The sequence below is a fragment of the Lissotriton vulgaris genome, chromosome 8 (genome assembly GCF_964263255.1).
Source record: "Lissotriton vulgaris chromosome 8, aLisVul1.2, whole genome shotgun sequence".
NCBI lineage: Eukaryota > Metazoa > Chordata > Amphibia > Caudata > Salamandridae > Lissotriton > Lissotriton vulgaris.
This window is the reverse complement of record NC_141696.1, coordinates 108,934,736-108,959,828: the sequence shown is the minus strand read 5'-3', so window position 1 is coordinate 108,959,828 and position 25,093 is coordinate 108,934,736. Positions and strand designations below refer to the sequence as shown.

The following is a 25,093-nucleotide window of genomic DNA, read 5'->3' as shown; positions in this document are numbered from 1 at the left end:
TACTCCCTAAAAACTGACCTGAACAGATAGCGGCATATTCTAATGCATTATAAAAGTTTCGTACTCATATCATTATTTCTGTTATATTAAAAGCACAATATATGCTTGATGGAAGATTAGGTAGAAACACAAATGTATATTTGTATTTTGAATCATGGTGTAAATTGTGATAAACCTTATAGAAGCGTGGGAAATCTAAACTTTATATCGCTGTGGTATATGTTATAAGATTTTTAAATAGAAGCAGCACCAGCTTAAGATGGCCGCCGCTCTGCCGCGCTGCATAAGGGAGACCTCGCCAGCCGACGGCTGCTTCAGACCACAGCTGAGCGGTGCCGGAAGTTCCGCTGTTGGTTGTTGTCCCTGCAGCCGAGGCTTGTCATGTGATGTTGCCCGCCTGCTAGGGGTGCTGCAGAAGGACCTGAAGTGTGGTTCTGTAGAAGCTTGTGAGCGGCCCCGTCCTAGGGGGACAGGCTGCCCCGCCATGGGGTGTTGCTACAGTAATGAGAACGAGGGAAACGCGCAGGTAAGTCTGGGCGACCAGGGGGTGCAGGGGAGCCAGGCTCTTAAAATGAGGTTCAGGTGGCAGCTACAAACATGGCATAAAGTGGATACGAGTGTTGCCTGCAGTGTTTCAGATGATGCTAGGAGGAAGTGGACAAGGTAGGACACAACGTGGTTGGCATGAGAGGATAATTGTTAAAAAGATGGAGATGCCAGCAAGGTGCAGCGCGCAGGAGCATGTATTTGTTGCATTTACTGATCACTACTAATAATTGCCTCTGGCAGTTCCAGGAGTTAATTGTGGAGTTGCTAGTGGGAGGGCGAAAGGTTTGCTATATGGTTCAAGATAAGACAGGGAAGTCAATGGTAGGCAAGAGATAGTAGCATAGGGGAAGTATGTGATCCTGTAAGTGAAGGAGGAAGAGAAGGGTCTCAATTTAACGCAAGAGAGGCGTGGCCACTAACTGGAATCAAGGCTATGATGTTCCAGGAGGAAGTGAGGGAGAAGTCGAAAAACCAGTAGTAAATTATATGGAGGAAGTTGATGTCGACACAATAAGGAAGAAATTATATATAGAGTGGGAAAAGAGTCGCATTCAGAGAAGCACAGCTGTTGCATAGTAATTACTGCACACCTACACAGCAGGACCACAGACAGATTAGGTTTTTAAACGAAGACTATTTTGCTGCCAACGTAAAACATTTGGGGTTCGTTGATTTCCTAGGTGTTAAAAAAGTTATTCGTTATGGGGACATCTTTCGGCTGGTAAAAAATAAAATTAATTTTAAACCATCTGCATTTTATCTAACAAGTCTTTTTACAGCTGGCAATTCATGTAAATGAAAATATGTAAACACTTTAAAGCCTATCTCCAGGCAATAGCTGCACTGCCTTTGTGTCTAATCCTTCATTAATTCACTGACATTACTGCCAACTTTGCATCTATTGAGTGACAATCCATGATAACCATCTTCCTTATTAGAAACATGCCGGCCTAGGATTCTATAAGGTAAAATCTTAATTCCCCATCCTAACCTGGGGTTTCTAGCTTTCACTTTTTAAGGGTCACCCTCTCAAATAGCATACTTCAGCCATGCTCACAAAACACAACGTTTACAGATATGCACAGATCTATTCTGCACATATTAGTAAGGTGTAAAAGCGTGGGCAGGGTTTGGTCTATCTCTATTTTGTCACGCTCAAAGTAATTGCCTGATCACACTAGTAAATAACTTTCTCAGGTTCAAGGATGAACCATTTTTTGAGAATTTTTTAGATGAAATAGAGCCCCGCTAGCGAAAACCCTTTTTTTTTTTAAATTCAGATATGGTAATCTTGTGACCAATTCTACCATGGCAAGTTGGTCTAGAAGGGGTAATGTTGATGAGGACCATACAACTAGTGAAATATGTTCAATGTGTGAGGGTAATCACAAGGAAGATGACCAGCATATCCTATTCTTCTGGCCAGCATATGTGTTGGCCAGAAGGAAGTGGATTAAACCTCTGTGTAACCTGTTGGGAATAAGGTCATGCACGACGGCACTGAGAATGATCAAATCTGATACAACGCGAGTAATTGTATTTAGTGTCAGTCGTTTTTTGCACTCAATTTACATCGTGCGAAAGAAAAAAGGTATAAAGCTATAAGATCAAAATCATCAACCACTTCGCTCGTTTTAGCTGCTTTATGGTGTAAATGTATGTTTTAAAACTGTATATTTTTCAGCTCCGTTCCTCACTGCTTTTAAAGCTAGAGATGTACTACCTTTCACATTTGTATCTTTATTAATCCATATTGCTTTTAATGGTATACCAATCAATTGTCCTAACCAGGGGATTTATTGTTTTTATTTTATGAAATGTATATGATGTAAATCTTTTATGGCAAAGTTTGCCGAAATAAAGATCAATTGAATAATTGCCTGATCATAGGGACTAAAACAACCCTGTATCACTTATCATGATGGCAGGTCACTGCATTCTTAGTGCCATACTACTTGAGGAATCAAAAACTCACAGTGAAGGAGATGGGAACAGCAGACATATTGTATCTTTTTGTCACTGTGGCGCACAAGATCCTGTCCTTGAGCTCCCTCATTCCCTTTCTTAAATCTGTGAGCACAAAGTCACTTGAAGAAGTTTGTTAAACATGATTCCTTTAAGTGGGCAATTCGGCATGCTTCCAATTTGTTACACTGCATCGACCTTCTTTGGTTGCTCCTAGTTTCACCATGCCTTTTGCTTCAGAGTAATGTTGCCCTTGGGACAAGACTGTAGTCCCAGGTTTTTACACTCCTTTGCCAGAGCTTTCATTAGTACTCTGCTGTTTCACACTTGCCTTGCAAATTCCACACTATATTTGCAGTATGACTTCCAGTGCTGGTAAACAGTCTCACACTCGGGGCTTAGGTGAGCTGGTATTGTGAGCAGTTAGGCCATTAAATGCATGTCTTAAGGTAGTGCAGAATATCTGTGGTATGCACAGTTTAACTTTTCACCTTCTTGTAATCATCCATCCTTCATTTTTGTATCTCAGAGCTGTTCCTTGGATTATGTAGTGCTCTTATTTGTCTGCGTGAGTTTTTTGGCAGGATTTGGGTGTTTACTTCTCTTTCGTCCTAGCCTTCATAAAGGACACTGGAGTGCATGGTTGGACAACAGCCATAATAACAATACATGCCAAATATTCCCTTCCAGTGTGGTTCACTCATTGATTGAGGCTTAACTTTTTTTATTCACAAAACTAGTCCTGTCTAGCCAGAGGAAAATATACCATTAACCAATGATATTGCAGCAGCTCTTAGCTTACCTTCGTGTCAATTATTGCCAGACCAGCCAATTTTGCATTCATAACAGATATTCAGAAGGTAAAACACTATTTCAATAACTCAACTAAAATTTAAAGAATGCTTTGAACGCATGCTAGGCTTAGTTACGACCATGCCTTTCGTTCAATGATTTATTTTAAGGTTTTTATAAAGTAAACACTTATGTAAAGTGGCCCCTCTGCCTGGGTTAGAAGGGCCCTAAGGACCCCAACTCCCGGGACTAAACCATATATATAAGGAGGAGAGGGGCACATGGCTCCCCCGAGCCTTATTAGGCCTCGGAGACCACATCCTCCACGGCCGAATTCAAATAAAAAGGGGCGGAGGCTGCTTGACCCCCTCTCCCTGAACCTTAATAGCCCTGGAGACCCCATCCTCCAGGGCAAATATAAATAAAAGGCGAGATGGGTTCCCTCCCCCCCCCCCTCCCCCTCCCTGAGTCTATGGTGGCCCCTGGGACGCCATCCCCTTGGGCACCTGTAAATTATACGTGGGCACCCATCAAGCACCAAATTAGAGGCAGAAAGGGTTTTGGAGTCCCTGCCGCCCCAGCTGGCTCCTCACAAGGTGTGGAAGCCAGCATTACTCCCGCCTGGAGGGAGCAGCTCTCTTTACATGCCCTGTCTGGGTGGGAGCAGTATCTGTTTCCTGCCCACAGGAGCTCGGGCAGGTAAACAAAAGTCTGTTCCCAACCGACGGGAGCATGTTTAAAGCTCCTTCCAGGTGAGAGCAGATATGCCTTTACCTGGACGTTCCCATGTTGACAGGGAAAGCATGTTTTCTCCTGCCTGGCGGGAGATTTAAAAATGCTCACACCAGACTGGAGCAAACCTACATTTCTCTGCCCACACTGATACTTCCCCTGAGCCTTTTAAGTCACAGGGAGGTGAGATATATATGTTTTGCTTCAGGTTGCAATAAAATCTAAAATACGTTTTCTTATGATCGACCCAGGTTAATGAGTTAATACACTGGTCAGTTGAATCAGGACAGCGGATTACTCGTAGGCCACCAATAAGAATGAAAACAAGCATTTGCAATGCAATAGGTCTCGCATTATTAAAGTTTGAGCTATTGGTGTTGCATTGTTTAGCAATGCCAATAGCTCAAACTTTAATAATGCGAGACCTATTGCATTGCAAATGCTTGTTATTGTGAGCGAGGGAATACAGGCTAGAATCCTAAACGTGTGGTTACCTAATAATGGCAGTGTATTAAAGAAATCTATTACGCCTGTCAAATAAACTGCTCTTTTTTTATTTGATCCAGTATGCAAATCTGAGATGAGTATTCTACCTGTTTACAGCGATGCACGGTGAACGTCTCGCAGGAGTAATAGTGACTTCTCCTTGTGACGTAGCTGGTGCCATTTCTTCCTATAATCGTGTTTAAAGCTAAAACAGCTTTTTGAAACATGTTATATTTATGATTTTTATGTAAATTTAAATTATATTAAACTAGTATTTATCCTTACCGGACCTGTGTGCGTTAATGACTTGAACGTTTTGTATTTGAGCAGGTTGTCGTTGTCTAATAATCCGAATAAAAATGTATATCTAGGCCCACAAAAATTATTGTTGTGCGACATCAGAGATGTTTGGATTGTGTGTGACCGTGACTAGGTGACTATAAACAGAGTGAAATTAGGACTTACAATAGTCAAAATGCGTGCATGAAAATATTAATACTGCATGAACATATTAATACTGTATAGGGTGTGAGCGCGCGCCCGCGTACGTGCATGCAGTTAAAACTGCAGGCAGCTGAGAAGACATTATTATAATTCTAGCTAGCAAAGCTCCTTAAAGGGGCAGTGCAACCTGGCCTACCTCGTTGCAAAGAGAAACATGTACGAGGTGTAGTGATAAAACATTAGGCGCAGGTTCCTCAGTCTGAGTCCGACGGGAATTTGATGTTCCCACGCAATGCTGTCGGGAGCAGCGACTGCCTTTGTGCTGTCTGGCACCTGGGTCCTGCTGGGGAATCCACTACTGGGGCATGCCCTAACATAGGCTGCTGTGGCCTGTCTCCTTAATCTGCATTGGGTTCAGCTCGGCCTCTATTTGGTGATTAACCCCTTCAGCGCTGCGCGAATTCGGCTGCGGTGCTGAAGGTTCTAAAGAACCAATAGAACCATGACGGAACGGTTCCGCCATAAGCACATGCCAACCGACGCTCATGACGGAACCGTTCCGTCATGAGCATGGAAGGGGTTAAAGGCACTTGGAATGGCGAGGCCACATCTGTTCTCGCTCGCTACGACTGCCAGGTCATATCTCTACACTCTTCTGCTTAAAAATGCAAGGCCTTGGTGACGTGTGGGCTTGTGCACCTGCTCCTCGGTGATAACATTATTGTGATACGAAGGGGTTGTACCTGTAACCTGATTTACAGGAATGGCATTCTCGTCACCGCACGACCCGTGTCAGAATGCATAGGTCACATCAGGGATGCGCTCAGTAGAAGAATAACAAGAAATTAAGATATGATTTTAGGAATTCGCTCGTTAAAAATAAGTGACATAACCTTGTAGCACATTAAACAAGCAGCACTGGAAGCGATCGCGAAAGCGATCCCTATTGTAAAAAAAATAAGTATTTGCAAAACACAGCGGCCTCCAGTCAGCGCCCTGTGCAGCTGCATCAGTTGCACTGCAGTGTCAGGAATAACTTACCTCAGGTTGTCATCTCAGGTATAACTTGCATGTGTTGCTTTCACTACATTTCACAATCCTACATGGCCCAATAACAGGTTAATCAATTGTGTTTGGAAACATACTTATTGCCCGGAAGCGAGCCTCACCTGCAGTCCAACTCGTTTTACAATATGAGTTTGTCCTCGGCTGCTGGAACGTCCTCTTTGCCGACACAAATGTAGCAACTGGGACATTTTACACTTCTGACGTGGAATACGTTATTTGTGCCGAGCTATTACGGTGTCTTATTGTTTTTGTTTGCAGCTAATCCTTTCTTTCGCAAGTATAGAGTGGCACAAATATGCTTTTGTTGGTGCACGTGGGTAAAGCCTTTGACATTGTGCCAAAATAGATAAACACACAGACATAGAACCATCACCCGCAGTGCGTGGGCTCTCCCGGTCTCAATCCGGTGAGAACTACTCGCGAGCGCACACCTCGAGGATCTACACACGTGTCTCAGCAGGAAAAGAGGACGCGACGCACAAAGGAAGTTACTGGAATAAAATCTTTGCTGAACAATATATAACAAACAGTGGTGCACACGCACCACAGAGGAGCGGGGGCAAAGGCACGCCCATTCCCACCGGTGGCCAGCACACGTGCTGGCCACCGGTAGGAATGGGCGGAGCAAAGGCTGGACATGCGCCCGCCTTTGCCCAATCACGTGCCGTTTTTTTCACAAACAAATCACACGAAAGCCAATGCCAGACTGGGAAAGCAAACCTACACGCATAAGGGTAGCTTTCTAAAGCCCCCACAAGAGGTCTTGCGCTGCGCGCTGCAACACTAAGCGCGAGACCTAAAAATAGCGTTTGGAGTTTTCAGTGCATTTCAGCCAAGGGATGAGACTGACCAGACCAGGTGGCACACAAGTGTGGCCTGTCCGATACCATTACTGGTGCAGACTTAGAGCTGAATCTAGTATCTATTCCTGATCTTACATTTTCCTGCCCCTTCCCCCCCATCATACCGGAAAAATATATTGACACAGATAAGTCTGTCACAGTTTTAAATCCCAGGCAAACTTTCTGCCCATGCTATCACTAAAGTAGATTTGTATGCTATCTGTTTCTTTGTCCTAGCTCTCAGCCCCCTTTAGTCTGATATAATAGACAGCCAATGTTATATCAACGTTTTATACACGGATTCCTGACCTCTTGCTGATCAATTCATGAAATTGAAGCATCTGTGCATGTATTGTAGATTGTATGCCATGGTACTAGCGGGCTCCAAAGCAGACTGTGCTTTATCCTTCAATTTAGAAGTGCTGCAGAAAAACAGGTCCTTGAATCAGGGCTTCTTCGGAGCCGAATGAAGTTCAGTCGTATTCACTGGCAGCACACAAGAAATAAAGCTAAACAAAACTATAGAAAATATAGTAAAGATCGGCTCATGCAGAGAGAGACACATCCCTAGATTCACTGAGACCAATCTTGATCAGGTCTCGATAAATTATAAAGTTTACCAGTCCGGCAGGCCTATGACTTGAGTATTCTACTCAACCTAAATGTAAATTGATCTCAAAATGTGTGATCCTTCGCAAATATTTTATTTCAACAAGACACATTTTTTTGTCATTGTCCCTCATGGAAAGCACCTTCAAATATATGAGCTCAGCATATACAAAATGTTTTTGTTTGATTTAATAGACTAAATATTTGCTCCATGTATAATAACAATTTGGCCCACATATAGGGTGCACACTACCCATTATTTGACTCTTAGTTCAATAACCGCATTGTCATCAGGGCGGGAGCAGAAATGTTTCTCAGTTAATGTTTAAAAAGTCTCACTTTTGACAAAGCTATCACTAAAGCTTGATGTGGCGCCGCACTATTATTTACAGACAGCATATTTTCCATTGAAATGTCCACAACATTTTCCACCTACATGCAGTTTTACTGCTAAAACGATATAGTGTACAAACGATAATGTGCGGAAATCCAGTTTCAGAAAAATATTTATCATTTGCAAATCACAAAGTAAACTTGTGATTTGTATTGATCCAATTAAAATCTTTGTTTCCATCATTCTTCAGAATGACCAAATAAAGTGTTTTTCTGAACCTCCAATATATTATGAAATATTTGTACATTTCATTTACAAGCTCTTTAAATGTTGTGTGTCAGAAAAAAACTGACATCCTACAGCCTTTCATTTCACCCCTGTCTCCCTGGCACGATTGTCGGGTAGTTCACATAAAAAAAAGAAACTCTGAAGTGGCTCACTGGTTAGAGGCGGCAGACCCGAGAGCAGAGGACGGCCCGGGACCAGGGTTCGATTCCCGGCGCGGCAGGTTTCTGGACCAGGGTCAGCGGACTCGATAATTCTCTCGCCTCGGTGCCCACTCTGATCAGCGATCACACTCGGCAACTCTGGGCATTAGCTTGCCTCATCTTCACTAACGGCCCCACCAGACCGCCGGGGATGCCTGGTCTCACCCTGGAGATACCCATTAAGGGACCATCTCTCAGGGAAGCCAGGAAGGGTTTCGCAGCGGTCGAAGCGCCTTGGGACCCTACGGGTAAGTAGTGCGCTATATAAATGCCAATACATTTACATTTACATAGTAAACCCCAATCTCCAGACTAAAACAAGCAGCAATTTATAAGAAGAACCCCTTGTCTTTGAATGCATAGCGAATGTGACAAGATAAAAACAAGATTTAAAGGCATATTTACTGCTCATTTACTTTCTGAACGAACAGTACAACTTTTCTTTGCCAGCTCCGCTCTTTCACCAGAACAGGCCTGTGGGCCATAAACATAGCTTACCCTGATAAAATCTGACTGGGCATGATTGGTTTTCGTGGCCTGTTGATATAGGGGCATGTGCTATTTGCAGGATGGAGGCAGCAGTGTTTAGCACGTCAAAGACAAGCTGGTAAGTATTGACAAAGTAGAAGGAATGGCTGCCTGGCTCAGATGTAGTGTGCTAGCCATCGTCCTCGCAAGTGGGTGCAATCTCTTAGTGCAGAGTCAGATTGCCACCAGAAAGATCGCATGCTGAGCTAGGCCCAGTAGAAAAAGCTGGACAATGCTCTGGGGATGGACAACCCAGTTCAGCTGGAGGCATATATCCATCAGACCCAGTGGGTTGTGGCTAGGGGGGTCAGCGTAGTGGTTTTCAGTCTCAGTGAGTCAGTCCAAGTGATGTAGCAGTGAAAGAATTGAGAGGATTTCCCCCAGCCAATGAGAATTCCTTAACTCCAAGTCGAAGACAAAAACACGGAGTCATTGTGGGTGAAAGATGTGCTGCAGTTAGGCCTAGACTACATGTTTTGAGAATCTTGCTGATGGCAGCGTAGGCTGCTCTTAGTAGTACCCAGCTGGATCTTTATGCACTGAACATTTATGATTAGCAGAGAGAAGAATGTGGAGATGCAGGGACCCAAATGTAGAATTGTGAAAGAAAAAGGCTTGAAGCGAGTTATGAGTTGCACATTCTTTATAAATTGGTAGGAATAAGCATGGAGTAAAGAGCTTAAAAAAAAAAGCTTAATGCTAGGAAGTTAAAGTTGTTGACGGAGCCCGATGACTGTAGGTGGCCCGTCTCCCATCCCTGTAAATGAGTTGTGTTTGCATCTGGCAGTTAAGTGTTTGAAAGTTGATGCTAGAATTTCATATTTGACTACATTTGCAGCTCATCTCTTTTTGCATCTGTCAGATAGTCAAAATGAGGCTGCTCAAGCAGCTCCTTATACTTTCTGATGTAAGAATACAGTCTGTCATTGGTTATTAAATTTACAAATGTCTACATCATCTAGCAAATAATTAACTTGAGTGTCTAAATAACTTGAAACCAACCATAGCCCCCCCACCAACCATTAGAACGGATAGAAGAAATTATAACCACCCTTAGATCAATAGATTCATGGCTACCCTGAATTTAACATTTTTATTTTAGTTTTAATTTAGAGGTTATCTAAAGCGCTAGCCAGACCCGAGGGTAATGGAGCGCTTTACATCATGATATAGAGAAGACAAATGCAGTATAATGGCATGGTAGAAAAATACAGAAGTGTGCAAAACAGTACAGTTCTGCTGAACGTCAGAGGTGCGTCGTTGCGGTAGAGAGGTCTAGGTATCCGAGGAGTGAGATTGAGGTAAAGAGGTCGGGAGGTAGTCTCAAAGACTAAGGAACGCAAGTCTAGTGCAACCCTGTCAAATGGTCAAACAACTTACACAGCAGCAGGGCATTTTTTTTATCCTATCAAATACCTCTGGAAAAGCACAAAGGTGAGGATTTAGTCAGCTAGGCATTTCCCTTGTCTTAAATAAACTGAAAAATTGCAGTTGTCAAATCTGATTAGCTTGACCCGAATACTACAGTAATTGCATTTTATTAATGGATGGTCCTTGTATTGAACATGTTCCATTTTGGATACCACAATGACAAAAAAGGTAATGCTTTGAAAAATACAGTTGCTCGGCTGAACAGCGAAACTGTTTTAGGTTGAAACTTGTCAAGAAGTCGTTGAAATGCTTCTGAAGACAAAAAATCAGAAATGCACTCTTAAACAAAGAAAACCGTCTGAGATGGTCTCTGAATTTTGGCAGTCTAGGATTAAATAGCAGTAAAGTCCAACCATGTAAAGTTTTGTGAGTTACTATAGGAAGATTTGTGGCCCAGTATAAATCATTACTCTGGACGGTTGATTTTGATCCATAGTCTCTAGAGTTTGATGATTTACTGACCTCCCTCCAAAACCTTTTTAACAATTTAAACTACTGGCCAAAAGGACTGCGGGTACCTGTATTCTGTGTAAATCCAGGTTGGTAGGCAGACTCAATATTTTTTGTCAGTGAATCTGGGGGAAAAGCAACTTTAGGTAAAATGGTTTAATAATGAATGACATTTGATAAATTGACGATTCCAAACAACATAATCTCTTGTTTCGAAGAGTTGATTTTACCTTTTTGCAAGTGTTTATTTGCCCTCTAATTTTTCAGAGTTCCCCCCGCTTTCCCCCTTTCTTTCTACATTTCTGTCTCTAAAACTCCATGTAGCGTATTACTTTTTAAAAAAAAGTCTTGATTTTCCTTTCAGTCTTGATCCTTTGTATCGGCAGGGAATTCGTACCTCTGCTACCCATGAGACTTTTACTAGTATCCATCTCATTAACCTAATTCCACAATGTTACTTCCTTCACTCTCCTCCATGCATACCATTTCATGGTTTTCAAAATAAACAAATTCTTTCCCAGACCTCTTATAATCTTGTGTCCCCTGTTTATAACCTCATATTTTTAGCTGTTCTTCCCCTTTTTTTGTCTTCTGTGCGTCTCTCATTCTGCATTCCGTTAATGGTTGCTGTAGGAATAGAAAAGAAGCAAAGGTGATAATAAAGATCAGTTTTTTAAATTCTTCTCTTGTTTTTTTTTTTATAAAGAAATTTGGTTGCAAACCACCAGGTTCCCCCCCCCCCCCCCCCCCCCCCCCCCAATTTGGTCTTTTTCAAGAGGATTGTCCTGTCAGCCTTGCTTACTTATTGGCTATTTAGTTGTTGAAGATTGGTGATGAACACAAATCCATATGTTTGCTTCCTCTTGGAAACCCTTTAGCTGTGTATACTGTGTTGTTTACCTCAGGTGTGTTGTCTGGACATGTCACTATTTACCTTATTTGAAGTAAAGTTAGGGGCTTATTTTGATTTCAGCTATTAGGTGTAAATGGAGGTCAGAATGCCACCATAAGAGCAATTATTAGAGTAAAGGTGTTTCTAGATTCGTAGAGTATCACTGTACATATTTGTGGCATACGGCTTACATTTTTTATAATAAGTCAACACACAATCTGGTTCACATAATAAATTTAGACTGCAAGAGACTAGCTATTTTTATATTGCATTTATTTTGTTCAAATGGGTCCAAAGTTACTTTGACAGTACACTTGTAGAACATTTACCGCAATTGGTTAGACAGAATATATTACTCCCCCCAGATAGCTAGCACTTTGTACATAACGCTTCTTCTGGTAAAATTTTCCTCAACTCCAAACGGATCACATTGTGGATCTCATGGTGATACTGGCCATGACCTTCCTTGACTACTTTTGTCATATGCTTGAGCACCACTAATACATTCCTTAACGCCAAAGGGTAGGGTATCGCTGTACATATTTTCAGCTAGAGTATTGCTGTACATTCTCAAACATGACAGGTGCACTGAAATCACTTCACCGGCTCAACTTGGATGTGGGGGTCAAGTTCAAGGTCCTCTGCACGGCCCATAAAGCCTAATGGGTGTAAAGGCTCAAAATACGTCCTCTCATTTGACCTACCAATATCAACCAACCAGGAACCGTCCCTTATTGTATCAACTAATTATCATTCAGACTACTCAAACTTGGAGACAGATCTATGTGAGACCAGCTTTGCAATAGCTTACATTCAAATCTGAGATTCAGGCCTATGTACATGTGGTTCTGGATAGGGCTGAAATGAATTCAAAACTCTTTAAACTTAGTGTTGAGCTCCTTCATCAAAGAGCTTGCAATTGGAAATCTAGAAAGTTAGTGCTTTACTTATCAACCTCACAAAGGCAGGTTTTTCTTATTCTCATCTTCAGGATTCTGTAGAGTGCTGTAGGTCTTTTTGTGTTAATTTAGAACTTCCAAATAAATATTGATATGGACAGATGTGTAAAATTGTTTATTCATGTAAACAAACATCTTCTCTGTATTATGTTGTAAGACAGAGGCTTAATAAACGCATTGTGAAATTTATATATAATGTACTTTTATACAAAGTATTGCAGTCTGGACAAAGTGGGGGGAAATTGGGTAGAGCACAGAGGAGGCGGTGGAGAGTTGATGCCCTCAGGTCAAGGTGAATTATTAGCCACGGTCATCATCTAGACTCTAGAGGGTCAAGCGTGGATGAGTGCTAGCAGTCCATTCCTTAACTTTTACTTCTTTTCATATGCTTGCTACTTGTATTCAAAGGGGTAATTTCCTTTTCAATAACACATCTTTACATCCCTCTGTCACTGCCTCAAAGGGTGCCTTTACCATATCGGACCATGCTTTAGTGTTCACATAGGTGGCACTAGACCCAAAGAATAAACCACCAGTGTTTGAAAATTACATTTATGCCTACTTAAAAATCTAGTTGGCAGAAGGAAAATGGGTCATTGTAGTTTTAGAATGTCAAACTCACAAGACGTTTTGAAATTGCAACCTCTTTAAGTTTGTCATAGATGAACTGCTCAAATTCTTCTCTAAATACCATAATCTTAGAAGAACATACGAAAAGCTCATACATAATTTAAGAGAAGAACATAAACTGAAAGATTAGTTGTCTGAAAAACGAAAGAATGGAACTAAGCATATACCAAAGTGCTAAAAAGAAAGTAGGTAAATCTGTGAACAAAGAAACCTAGTTGATTTTAACAGCTTTGCCAAGATTAATTGACTTCACCACCAGGGTGCCTAAACCTATCATACCGCTGCCTTATGCCTTAATACTGTCAGAGCATTCCAAAGTTAGTAGCTACAAAGCTGTATATAATACAATCAAGTTGTTGGGCATCAGATCAAACAACCCCACAGAGAGAGATGCTCACGTTATTAATATATATTTTTTAAAAGGTCCTTTCCTAAATTATTCCATTAGCAGAGTATCGCACTACCTTAATTTCCTTTGGTGTACTGGACTCTCTGATGAAGGCAGGGGTTTCCTCGATGCATGTGCCAGACAGGCAACGGTGTACTTCACTTAAATACTCATTGCTACAATAGCGATGGTATAATCTATACCAAGCTCTTTGTTGCAGGTATGTATGTGCTTTGGCTAAAATCATTCAGATATCATCATGATAGTTATACATCAAGGTGGATACATCCAAGATGTGGAGGGAGTCTTTGATCGGGGAGAACTGGGGATTTGCAGCTGAGACTAGTTGAGGGGACCTAGTTTCTATTGGCTAATAATAGCAAGCTGTGGACATTGACATCGGACATCAAGTGGGTAGGGTATGATTTACTGACTTTACTGTAAAAGCTGTTACTTCTGCCCCCAATGATCATGCATTTTTTGAATGAAAATGTTACTGAAATATTTTTATATGAAAATGCACACACCGACCAGAATGATATGTGCGGTTAAGAAAATTCAACTCTAATGTAGCTTGACTGATAGGCAAATAGAGCCCAAAAAGAATTGCAAATTAACCAGAAAATATGTATATTTTAAGACCAAAAACTACTTTTGAGAGTAGTGCTGTACTGTTAGGTTAGTTATCCCCTGACGTGAAAGGTGTGCAGACAAACAAAAACTATTGCAGTGATACAGGTAACCTAATAATGAAAAATGCACAAGGAAAAAAAAAATCACAAAACATGTTTGTATTTCACATGCATTAATCAGGTTAAAGATATTGTCAACATCTTGTGCATTTCATAAACAAAATTTGTCTTAACCACCAATGTCTTGTAAAAATATAAAATACTCAACAGATTTATTTCAAAATTATTTAAAAAAAATAACTACCTAAAAGAAATGCTCTTAATGGTTTATTGAGTTATTTTTAGGATAGAACAATCTTCTATCTCTTCTCTCAAAGGCTAACTCTCTGCAGCAGTTCTTTTTGAAAGCCTCTCTATTGAAATGGATAGGAGTGTAATACTCATGACCATTAGGGTGTTATCAAATCACCTTAAGGTTTTGCTTCGATTTTGCAGGCTAGTGGTGACTTGTTTTTTAGTAAAGTGCATAGAACATTTAGTCCTTTTTAAAATGCTCTTATTTATTCGTAGATGTCTCTATCAATTTTTCAGGGACATTTCCAAATTAATCACACAAAATAATAAACTGTGCTTACAGTGTCTGGGATCTAGTATTAATTTAAGTTTAATAGCATATTTGTATTATTTTTACGGTTTCTTCTTTAGTCTGTCAACAGAGTTGCTCGCTGTCCTATATTAAACTTTTCTGTGAGATATGCGGTTTGTCCGTTTAGGAGAGAAGGCTGTTTGAATGGTTACATTAGACCATCCAAGCCCTGTTCAGTAGCAGGACTTGGGTTTGTTTTTTGTTCCGTTGTGCAATTACATTTCTCGTGACTGACTTCCTTTTTGTTAGAACGTTTATCTTAGTGAAGCAGATTGCTCAACACTGCTAGCCAGTAGTAATATACAAAGCGCTGGATTCCCAGTCTTATGGGTTCTCTTTAACCACTCAAACAAGTATTTATTTCTTCTGCTTCTAGGCCCAGTTCCACAAATTTTGACTTGCAGACTTTAGGGCCAGGTTACTAGTTGAACAAACAAAGTCTATTCAGGCATTCATTTGCTGTCTCTCACTTAAAACTATGTAATTTGTAGGTAAATTGGTCAAAAATGGGAAAACATTATTAATAGCTGTTGGATGCAAACTATTTTTTAGATTATTCTACTCATTTTCCCTTCAATCATGGCATAGTCAAAGGTTCACATGCTAAACCTACAATTTTTGCTCAGAACCTGCTATCAATTTGGATTCTGCTTCAGCTAGCACCTTAGCTTAAACAAGAACCATGATTATTTGAAATAACTTATTTCGCTGTGTAGCCTGCTTTCACAGAGTGAGAGAGGGACAACTCTGTTGCAGGTGCCTTCACTTCAGTTATATTTCAGTATATTTGGTAAACCAGCAGAGGTGTTATCAAAGATGATGGAAATTGAGGAGTTCCGCACATTGTCTGGGCTTTGCAGCAACTTGCACACATCCCTGTTGTACCTGCTGCCTGGCTGTAGCACAGACAATTTAACGAAGATGCCTTTGAGTTTAGCGCTGGATTTGTTGAGATTCTTCTGCATAATACTAGACTTTAATTTTTCTAAAGTGTTCAAATAATGTAAATGTGCTTTGAAGAAAAGCTCATTGGGCCGTTATGATTTAGTCCGAGTTCCCATTATCTTCACTGGGCAAAGTAGGGGAAGCTTACATGATTGTATTTCATGTACTTGCACTATGGACTCACTGTTCTGTTGTGTGCTACCATGCAAAGTCAGTGGGTTCTAGAGGAACAATCAAGAGGTTGCATTAGGGGTGAGGTTCCCTGATCAGTGGCTGCAATGTTCATATATGTTATTTAATATGGCAGTAGCAGTGTGTCTCCATGCTAGTTCATCTTCCAAATCTTTAGCAAGGGTGATGTATGTGTTTTCATGTACAGAAACTACTGATTCTTTTCTTAACATAGTTTATTTCGAACAATTAACTGTGTACTTCAATGAACAAAACCACAGTGGCAAAGTTCAGAACATGGTAGGAGGTAGTCGGGGAAGACTTAACACTGGGATCTTGCACAATTGGTGATTCAACACAAACCAGCCGTTGTAATGCTATTCAAATTTGTGTTATCAAACGACACAGGCAAACCATATGAACTGCCCCACATAAAATGCTCCCCCCCCCAATATAAAAACACAACCATTTACAATAATACACTAACAAACAGAAGAACAAGTATTTCCAACACCAAAAAACAAACCACTTCACTTTGGTTTACATAAAGAGCTCACAACAATGTAGCCATTCAAAGGATTGGATATTTAAGTTAATTTGGTATTGTCGATGATGTTTTGACTCCCTGTAGAATATGGGGTCTCATCAGGACAAAAAAGAGTGAGGGACACCTAGTGAGGGAAACATAAAAGATTACTTAGTGTCCCCACCTCAGAATATGGGCCAAGGTGCAGTATAGGGCACATGAATAACCATACCTGATTGAGTCAGGACACAGCCCAACGTGCCAATTACCAGAAAGTGCAAGAGTAATAAACCTTCTTTATAGATTTGCCACACTCAATAGACTACCCATGGGTTGCAAATCAAATGGTTCCATATATCTTAAGCACAAGGTTGGGCTCGGCATTTTCAGATGTATATTACCTCAATTTACGAATCAAAACGAATTCCTTTGACTTAATATGCTGCCTCTAATATCAGCTTGATGAGTCAGATAGGACTCCAGTGCCAGCATTACAGCAGCTACCCCACTCACAGAGTGCATTACTAGGTGCTTTTTGGATCACCCAGCAAATGCAATCAAGGCTACAATAGTACAGACCACTGACTACGCTGCTAGGAGCAATGTGACTTGGGCCATTGTTAAGTCATTATAGGGACCGGGGCTGGAGACAGCAACCATGCCTAGCCTGATCTGTTGTCTTAATGCCAGATCAAGGACTGAGTTTTGTACATTTGCGTCAACCGAAGTGGCAAAATCCCACTCTACTCTATGCCAATGCACTCCACGGCATTCTAGACTAGTGTACTCTTCAACACTGCACTTTATTCCTCTCCAGTCTGGGCCACTCCACTCTGCACAACTCCCCTCTATGCTAATTCACTTTACCCTGCACTACTCCACTCTACTAAACTCTACTCTATGCCACTCCACTCTGCGCCACTCCACTCTCCTATGCAACACTCTAGTCTACGCCACTGCATTCTATGACTCTGCATTGTAGGTGGCTAAATTCTATGCCCTTGTACAGTACGTCACTTTACTCTGCTCTTCATTGGCAAGACCTACTGGCTTTGCCATTGCCTGTTTTATGTAAATAAATGTAAATGTAAATGTCCAGTATTTGTGAAGCGCGAACAATTACCCGAAGGTGTCAAGGCGCTGGGGCCGTCGGGAAGATTGAGCGAGCTATTGCCCAGAGTCACATGGTGCTGGGCAGACCCCTGCTGCCGAAGCCAGGGATCGAACCGTGATCCCCGGCGTCCAGCCAGCGTCAGTCGCCCTGGCTGCTGCGCCACACCTCTTCCACCAAAGAGCGAATACTTTGTATTCATTGGTATGCTTCTATATAGCAGCAACTCGAACCCATTGGGCTGTAGCGCTCTTATCAATGGCCTCCCCGTGTGTAAGGACATGGGCTACTAACTGGGTGCTTCTAGTAATTTTTGAGTGCATCATTTTTCGCCTGAGTGACTGGTGTTCTATCCTTGGTGATAAAAGAGCTTGAAGAGATTCAAGGTATCCCAGTCACAAAATGTTGTTCCTGGACTTCCACAGTCTCCATGGAATTTAAAGGTCTTAAAAAAGATGCTCATCTTCAGAACTGTTTATCGCCTTCTGTGCTCAATATGTCCTTATTGGCCCACTTTACTGCACTGCAAATATTTACCTGGAGCGATAATGAATCCAAATGCCATCCGTGGTGTTTTCCCAGCACTAGGTACACATGGCCTCTAGCACACAGGAGGTGTTTGCGGAGCTGGAGTGATTTACGTGCCTGGCAGTCTAGGACCTGAGTGGCATTCCCAAAACTCTGTACTGTCTCTCTCCATTGGGGAAAAGCAAGGAGCAGAGTGGCCCAGCACTTGCATTTTGTAAGCTATAGTGAAATAATTGTGGTTATTCTGTGATAATGACAATAATTATTCTGTGAAAAATACTGATCTGTTTTAGTGATTGCCTTGTGTATGCCTCTGTTACCATTTGCCACGAAAGCAATTCTTCTTAACTGTGCATTTGCCTTGAAAATCTTACCAAAGATGTCTAAAAAGAGACTTATTTGAGAAGCCATGTTGACCAAGGGCTACCAAATGGCTTTCTTCAGCCCCGTGTTGTCAGTTCACCTTTAAGAGGACTATTAAATCACCATGTTGCAGCTTATGAAATCTCAGAAAAACACGAGAAGCACTTAAAACAGCACTTACCAAAGTCCTCAATGTTTCGGCGTCCATAGCACCTCATTGAATTTTATTCAGGGATGCTTTAGAAGTGAAGTCTGATATGTACAATGTGGTCAAAGACTTGGTGGCTGGATTGGATTTGCGCTGTTGGAATGGCCACATTTCATGCTCTCCTCTTATTTGGACAGAACTCATCAAGCTGTGTACCTACAGGTGTTATTGTTGCAAAACCAGCAATGTATTGCATATCCTGCCGTAGCAGGCAGGAAAGCGGAGCAGCTTGGCCTAAAATCCCTTTTGTATACCCGGAGTTTCTGCTGCGCTAAAAAAAGAAACTGTGACTTGAAAGCTGAGATATATTGTGACGACAGGCATATATTCATATTGAGCTTGTCACCCAATACGTGCACGCTCTGGATGAATGTTCAGTTGAAGGGCTTCTCTTCCACTTTAAATGGGAGGTGATATCCGTGAGGTGCTGCTATTTATGTTTGGCCACACGTTGAGGTATGTGTTGGATTCCTTTATCTTTGGCTGCCCTTCAGTTGGGAGTGCTTTTCATTTCACAGAGACTCCACAGAGGTGACCCGTGCTTAAAATACTGGATTGTGCCCGTTGATAGTAGGACATGTGGGGCAGGAAAGTAAAGGTTCAGAACCTGGTGTCTGAAGATTGAGGCGTGTTGTATAGATCTACAAATAGCATGGTCTATTTCCACTCCCTCAGTTGTATGTTTGTTCAGTGTATTCCCTGCCCTAATCAGTTAAAGAATGTTTTCTAGAGTTCACTTCCTAACCCCTTCATCCTCCATTCTAGTGATCGAGGTAGCCTTCTTTGGGCATCTTGTGCTTCTGGTTCTCTTTAGGAGTTTGAATGTCCCTGTCGTTCCCAATTCCTGCCTTTGCTCTAGTGTACTCCTATTTAAATTAATAAAACAGGTTTAAAAAATTGTGGTTTAAGCCACTAATCTTGGTATGACATCTCTAGGATATCGCTGATCAGCATTTATTCTCGATAATTTGTGGCCTGAATGCAGAACTCCAAATAAAACCTACATGCTGTTGTTTACTGCTGTGATGGGGTTGCGGGACAGGAGGAACTTGCACACTTTCCAAATATTCTGCTCCAGGGCAGAATTCTTGCTGCCTGATAGACAAGGCCATTCCTGCCAATCTGATTGGAACGTCAGTTACTTTTGTTTCACTTGACCAAAACATTCCACACCCCCGCCAAGCAAAATGGCCAAAAACCTCCTAATGCACTCTGGGATAATAGTATCATAAGAAGGGTTTATTGGGGCAGGGGCAGAATGCGGTAAAATAAATATGTTAATATCCTGCATTCTTTTCCGACGTGACATTGTGGAATCCATGTATCCCACCACAATGAAAAATGGTAACATTTAACATGCCTACTATATAACTATGAAGCAAATTATCTCAAACTGATCTTGGCAGAACCCTCTGAGGACAAAAAAGGTTGAGCAAGAGAGTGTGGGTGGGCATTATAGAATGGTCGGTGTCTTGTGATTGCTCAGGACCTGGTTCTGGAAATGTTTTACCTTTTTATCTTTCTTGCATCCTTGTAGAATCTCTAGGAAGAGGGCAACTGAACCCCTGCTTGTCTTCCCCCACCTCCTCCAGAATGTACACATTTAAGATGATTGACTCGTTTTATTAGGTTGATGTAACCACACAGTCCTCATTGTTCCATCCTCTTGGGATGAGGCAAGGTCAGGACTGTCGTGGTTGGCAGCCAACCATACTGGATGTGCCAAGCCGCAGTGACAGGAATTTGAGTGTTGAAAAACATCAGGCGTTTCTCTGTGAGTCCAGACCTCCAAGTCTGGCATGGGCGTGTGTGCATGCAATTGTGTGAAGGAACTTAATTTTTCAGTTGGTTTGAGAGAGGATAGTATTCTGGTCTGTGAGTAGCAGCATGTTGGTCGATTTGGTCTCGTTAGTTAGTTTGTATCCTCCCCGTAACTTGAATTGTAAAAGTATATGACGCTGTAAAGTATGCATGGTGTACATAAATAACTATAGCCTCCCAATGACTCTCCTACTCTACAGTCACGCATGCACCCATGCGCATAAAAAGCACACACATTTGTTCTGTGAACAAGATGCTTCTGCTGCAATAAATATGATCTATTTTCTGAATAAGAAAATCCATAAAATAAATAAACTTTCATTTCCCATCCACCTTTTCAGCCTGTGTCTTTTGACATTTATGTAATTCCCAAATCTGGCTTCAGCTCTTTTTTTTTTTTTTTTTTTTTTTTTTTTTTTTTTTAAGCAAAAGGTAAAAGGGCAGTATTGACCATTGGTTCACAAACAACACAAATGCAAGTGTCTCCAAATAATAGGTTACAGTGTTACCCTTCCATTGGATTGGGATTGCTTACTACACCGGTCTTCATTTGTTGAACGAGGCGGCAAGATGGACCACCAGCGAACACCTTCATCGCAAAGAACATTTATCTTATTTCCTTTCTCATAGACCAACATTTATTGGACTATTTAAATACATCTGAAAAACGTTCTGATGGTAGCCTTGCACATAAGAGCTTCTAAGGAGCCAATCTAAATACCAGGAAAATTAGGGCCAAGTATGTAGAATATTTTAGAATTTCTTTCGAGGAGGAGGCGGCACAAGTGCAAATGGTTTAGATCTGACCGAAAAAACTAGGACTTATGCAGAGACGATGGTGAACATATGTATCATTTTGGAATTTCAGTGTGAAACCTAGATTCCCTGGTCATTTGAGCATGGCCACGCTACCTGGCTCACCCTTCCTCTGTTTGTCCCAAAAAGACATTCTCTTGCCTGTTTAAACCCGCTTCATTTTGCGTTCACTCAAGGGAAGAGTTAAGGGTGTCTTCTTTTTTTTTTTTTTTTTTTTTTAAATATATTTTTATTGCAGAATTAGAAACAAGACCTCAAAATAGACCAACCATTACACTTATGGCATCACGAAGATTAAAGTAACAGAAATACACTACACAGCCATTCAGCCCACATCCCGGAGGCTGGGCGGCGCGCCAAAGTTCCGTTCCCCGGAAGATGCCTCAGTGTGTGCCCTTCTCGGGCGTCAGGTCAGTTGTACCGTGTAGTATCTGCTTTTACCCCCCAAAAGCCAGCCCCCCCTTGCACCATCGAGCCCCAGAGTGCACCCTGGGTTGTTTCCAACAGTTCTTGTCCACTTCATTCCAGGCCCATCTGGTTCTTCTAAACTTTATCGCGGTGCTTAACTACCATTCACAAGAACACATCCCCCCCCCCCCCAAACCCCCCACTCAACAGCTGCTAATGCGGGCACCCATAATTCGTCCTAGCGCCGAGGCACGCCACCCATCAGGATTCACACTCAATCATTCGACCTACATGGAACACTGTCCTATCTCTATTCTCCCTCTTCATCGTCCGTCATATAATCACGCAGCGCTTGGACCACCATCTCCCAGGCCCTCGCCAGCTCCAGGCATTTCTCATGGCCAGTCCTAGTGGCCTGTCGCATCCTGATCACACTCTCGCAGCCCGACCATTTCAACAGCTCCTTCATCCATCTCCTCACTGATGGGCCTTCTTTAGACTTCCAATGCCAAGTTATCTCTCGTTGTGCCAGCATAAGTCCCAGATCAATAAATTTACTCGCTATTTTTGTCTTCTTGGTATGAGGGAACCAGAGGAGCAGGCACCCGCCATGTCAAAGTCTACCTCCCTGTCCGTCACAGCATTCAGGAGTTCCCCTACTTCCGGCCAGTACGCCCCCAACTTCGGGCACCCCCACAATAGATGATCCAGATCCACCTCTGGCGTCAAGCATCTCGGGCACATGGCATCGAGCACCTGGAAATGCCGTTTTAACCTCTCCGGGGTCAGGTATGCCCTATGGACAATAAAAAAGTGCACCTGTTGAAATTGTGCGTTCCTCGTTCCCTTCCACGTCCGGCGCAACACCTGGTTCCAGTTAGTGTCCGGTATGGGCTTGCCTATGCTGGCCTCCCATCGCGACTTTAGCGCCAGCAGGGGCTCCAGTCCCTCGTTCAGCATTCTATTATGGAGGCAAGTCACTGCTTTGACGGTGCCCGCTGCCATCACCACATATTGGCATGCCATGGTCACCTCCGGCTCTGTCAACCCTCCTCCCCAATGTCGCTGCATCACTGCCACCACCGCCGCGTGCAGTCGGAAAGTTCCGTCCGGCAAGCCAAATTGCTCTTGTAGCGTCTGATACGGGGCTAACGTCCCATCGATTATATAGATCCCCCACCACCTGCAGGCCCAGCTCCTCCCACGCCAATAGTTAGAACCAATCGCCCCCATGAGGCAGTGCGGTCCGCATTCCCAGCGGTATCTCCGGTGCATACGGCCGGTCTCTTTTTAAGCTCCTATTCCAACACAATTTAAGCGTCCTTTCCTCTATCGTGAGCTCCCTCATGTCCAGTTTCTGTTGCATTATGATATATGACAAAACATACCTCTGGATGCCAATTCCCCGTTCATGTTCAGGACCCCTGAATTCTCTGGCCACATTTTGTGTTAATACCTGGAGTTGTGCCGCCAGATAATATAATTCAAAGTCGGGAACGGCCACCCCCCCTTCGGACTTGGGTCTGGTCAGAGTATTCAGTGCCACCCTGCGCCGTCCGTGGCCCCAGAGGAAGCCGGTCACCAACGTCTTTAGTTCTTTAAAGATCCTCTGCGGGATCCATACCGGTAGCGTTCGGAAATAATAGAGTAGTCGCGGGAGTGCCACCATCTTCAGCAATGCCACTCGACCCAACACAGACAGCGGGAGGGAGGCCCAGAAATCCATACAACCCTTCAGCGCGCGAATACAACGCTCCACGTTTCCCTCCAAGAGGTCCACGGCCTCATGATAGATGCGCACCCCTAAGTAGGTGAAACAGGAGGGCTCCCACACCACCTCTCTCGTCCGCTGTGGACAGAGCGTACTCTTCCGCAATGGGAATACACAGGTCTTAGTCCAATTCACCCTAAGGCCTGACAGCCGCCCGAATCTGCCCAGCATATCCACTGCTCCCTCTAGTGACCGCCCAGGATCCGCTAGATACAATAACAGATCATCAGCGTAAAGTGATATATAATGCGACTCCGGCCCTTGTGCTATCCCGTTATACACGGCGCCCGATCGAGCCTGTGCCGCCAACGGCTCCATCGCCAAAGCAAACAGCAGCGGGGACAGTGAACAGCCCTGTCTCGTTCCCCTGCAAACCGGATAAGCCGAAGATGCAATAGGCCCCAGTTGTACTCGCACCTTTGCCGACGAATAAAGCACCCTCGTCCATCTCCGAAAGCCCTCCCCGACCCCAAACTTCAACAGCACCCCATCCAGGTATTCCCATTTGAGGCTATCGAAGGCCTTTTCAATATCAACTGCCAATACCACGGGATCAAGAGCCGATGCTTCAGCGCCATCTATGACTCGGATCAGATGACGTATGTTCAACGAAGTGCTCCTAGTCGGTATAAATCCCGCTTGATCCCTATGCACCAGGGTGGTCATGTGTGGCAGTAACCTGGTAGCCAGGATGCGACTCAGGATCTTATAGTCCACCGTTAACATAGACAACGGTCGGTAAGAAGTCACATCCAACGCATCTCTGCCCGGCTTCAGCAGCGGCACCACTAGTGCCTCCCTCATGGATTCAGGTAAGCGCCCCACCTGTTTTACTTCCGTGTACACCATCGGTAGTCTGGGCGCCAGTGTATCAACAAATTTGGCGTAGAATTCTATCGGTAACCCGTCCACCCCTGGGGTTTTGTTCCGTGCCATGTGTTTAATTGCCCCCCTTATCTCTGCTAATGTGATGGGGGCCCCCCAGGTCTCTCGCCTCTTCGCTATCCATCACCGGTAGTGGGATCGGATCCAGGTATTTGCCTATCTCCGCCTCTAGGTGGCATTCATACAGTCCCATGTAATAGGACTGAAAGCGCGCCAGGACCGCTGATTGAGCGTAGACTACTTCCCCATCCTCTCGTTTAATACTCATGACCGGGCACCCCCTAGGCTCTGGATCAGATAGCTTGGCAAGGAGCGTGCCCACTTTATCCCACTCCTCATGTACCTTAACAACATACAACTTATAATCATAGCTCCGCAGCCGTTCCGTCTCAGTCGCCACCACTTCTTTAGCCTGCATCAGTTGCTCCGGTAAGTCTGGCCGCTCGGGCCTTCGCTGCTCCAACCCCCTCAACGCCTCTTCCGCTTTCGCAAGGTCATTCAAAACTGTCATTCTCGCATTCGAAAACCTACCCATGCATACCCCTCTCACCACTACTTTCATCGCATCCCACTCTATTGACCTAGTCGTGGCTGAGCCTCCGTTTTCCTCAAAGTAGTAGTCAATGCCCTGTCGAACCGTGTCGCTAAACACCAGATCCTTCAGTGTATCCGGCC

The 25,093-nt window shown here is 43.1% G+C and overlaps 1 protein-coding gene across 1 annotated transcript in view; it reads left to right on the top strand.

Moving 5' to 3' along the window:
- The first annotated feature begins 322 nt into the window (after window positions 1-322).
- LAMTOR1 (late endosomal/lysosomal adaptor, MAPK and MTOR activator 1) overlaps window positions 323-25,093 on the top strand; it is a 149,003-nt gene continuing 124,232 nt past the window's right edge. The window contains exon 1 of the mRNA XM_086933773.1: window positions 323-526. Coding sequence (XP_086789899.1) covers window positions 485-526 — 42 coding nt within the window. The 5' untranslated portion in view covers window positions 323-484. The remainder of the gene's footprint in view (window positions 527-25,093) is intronic.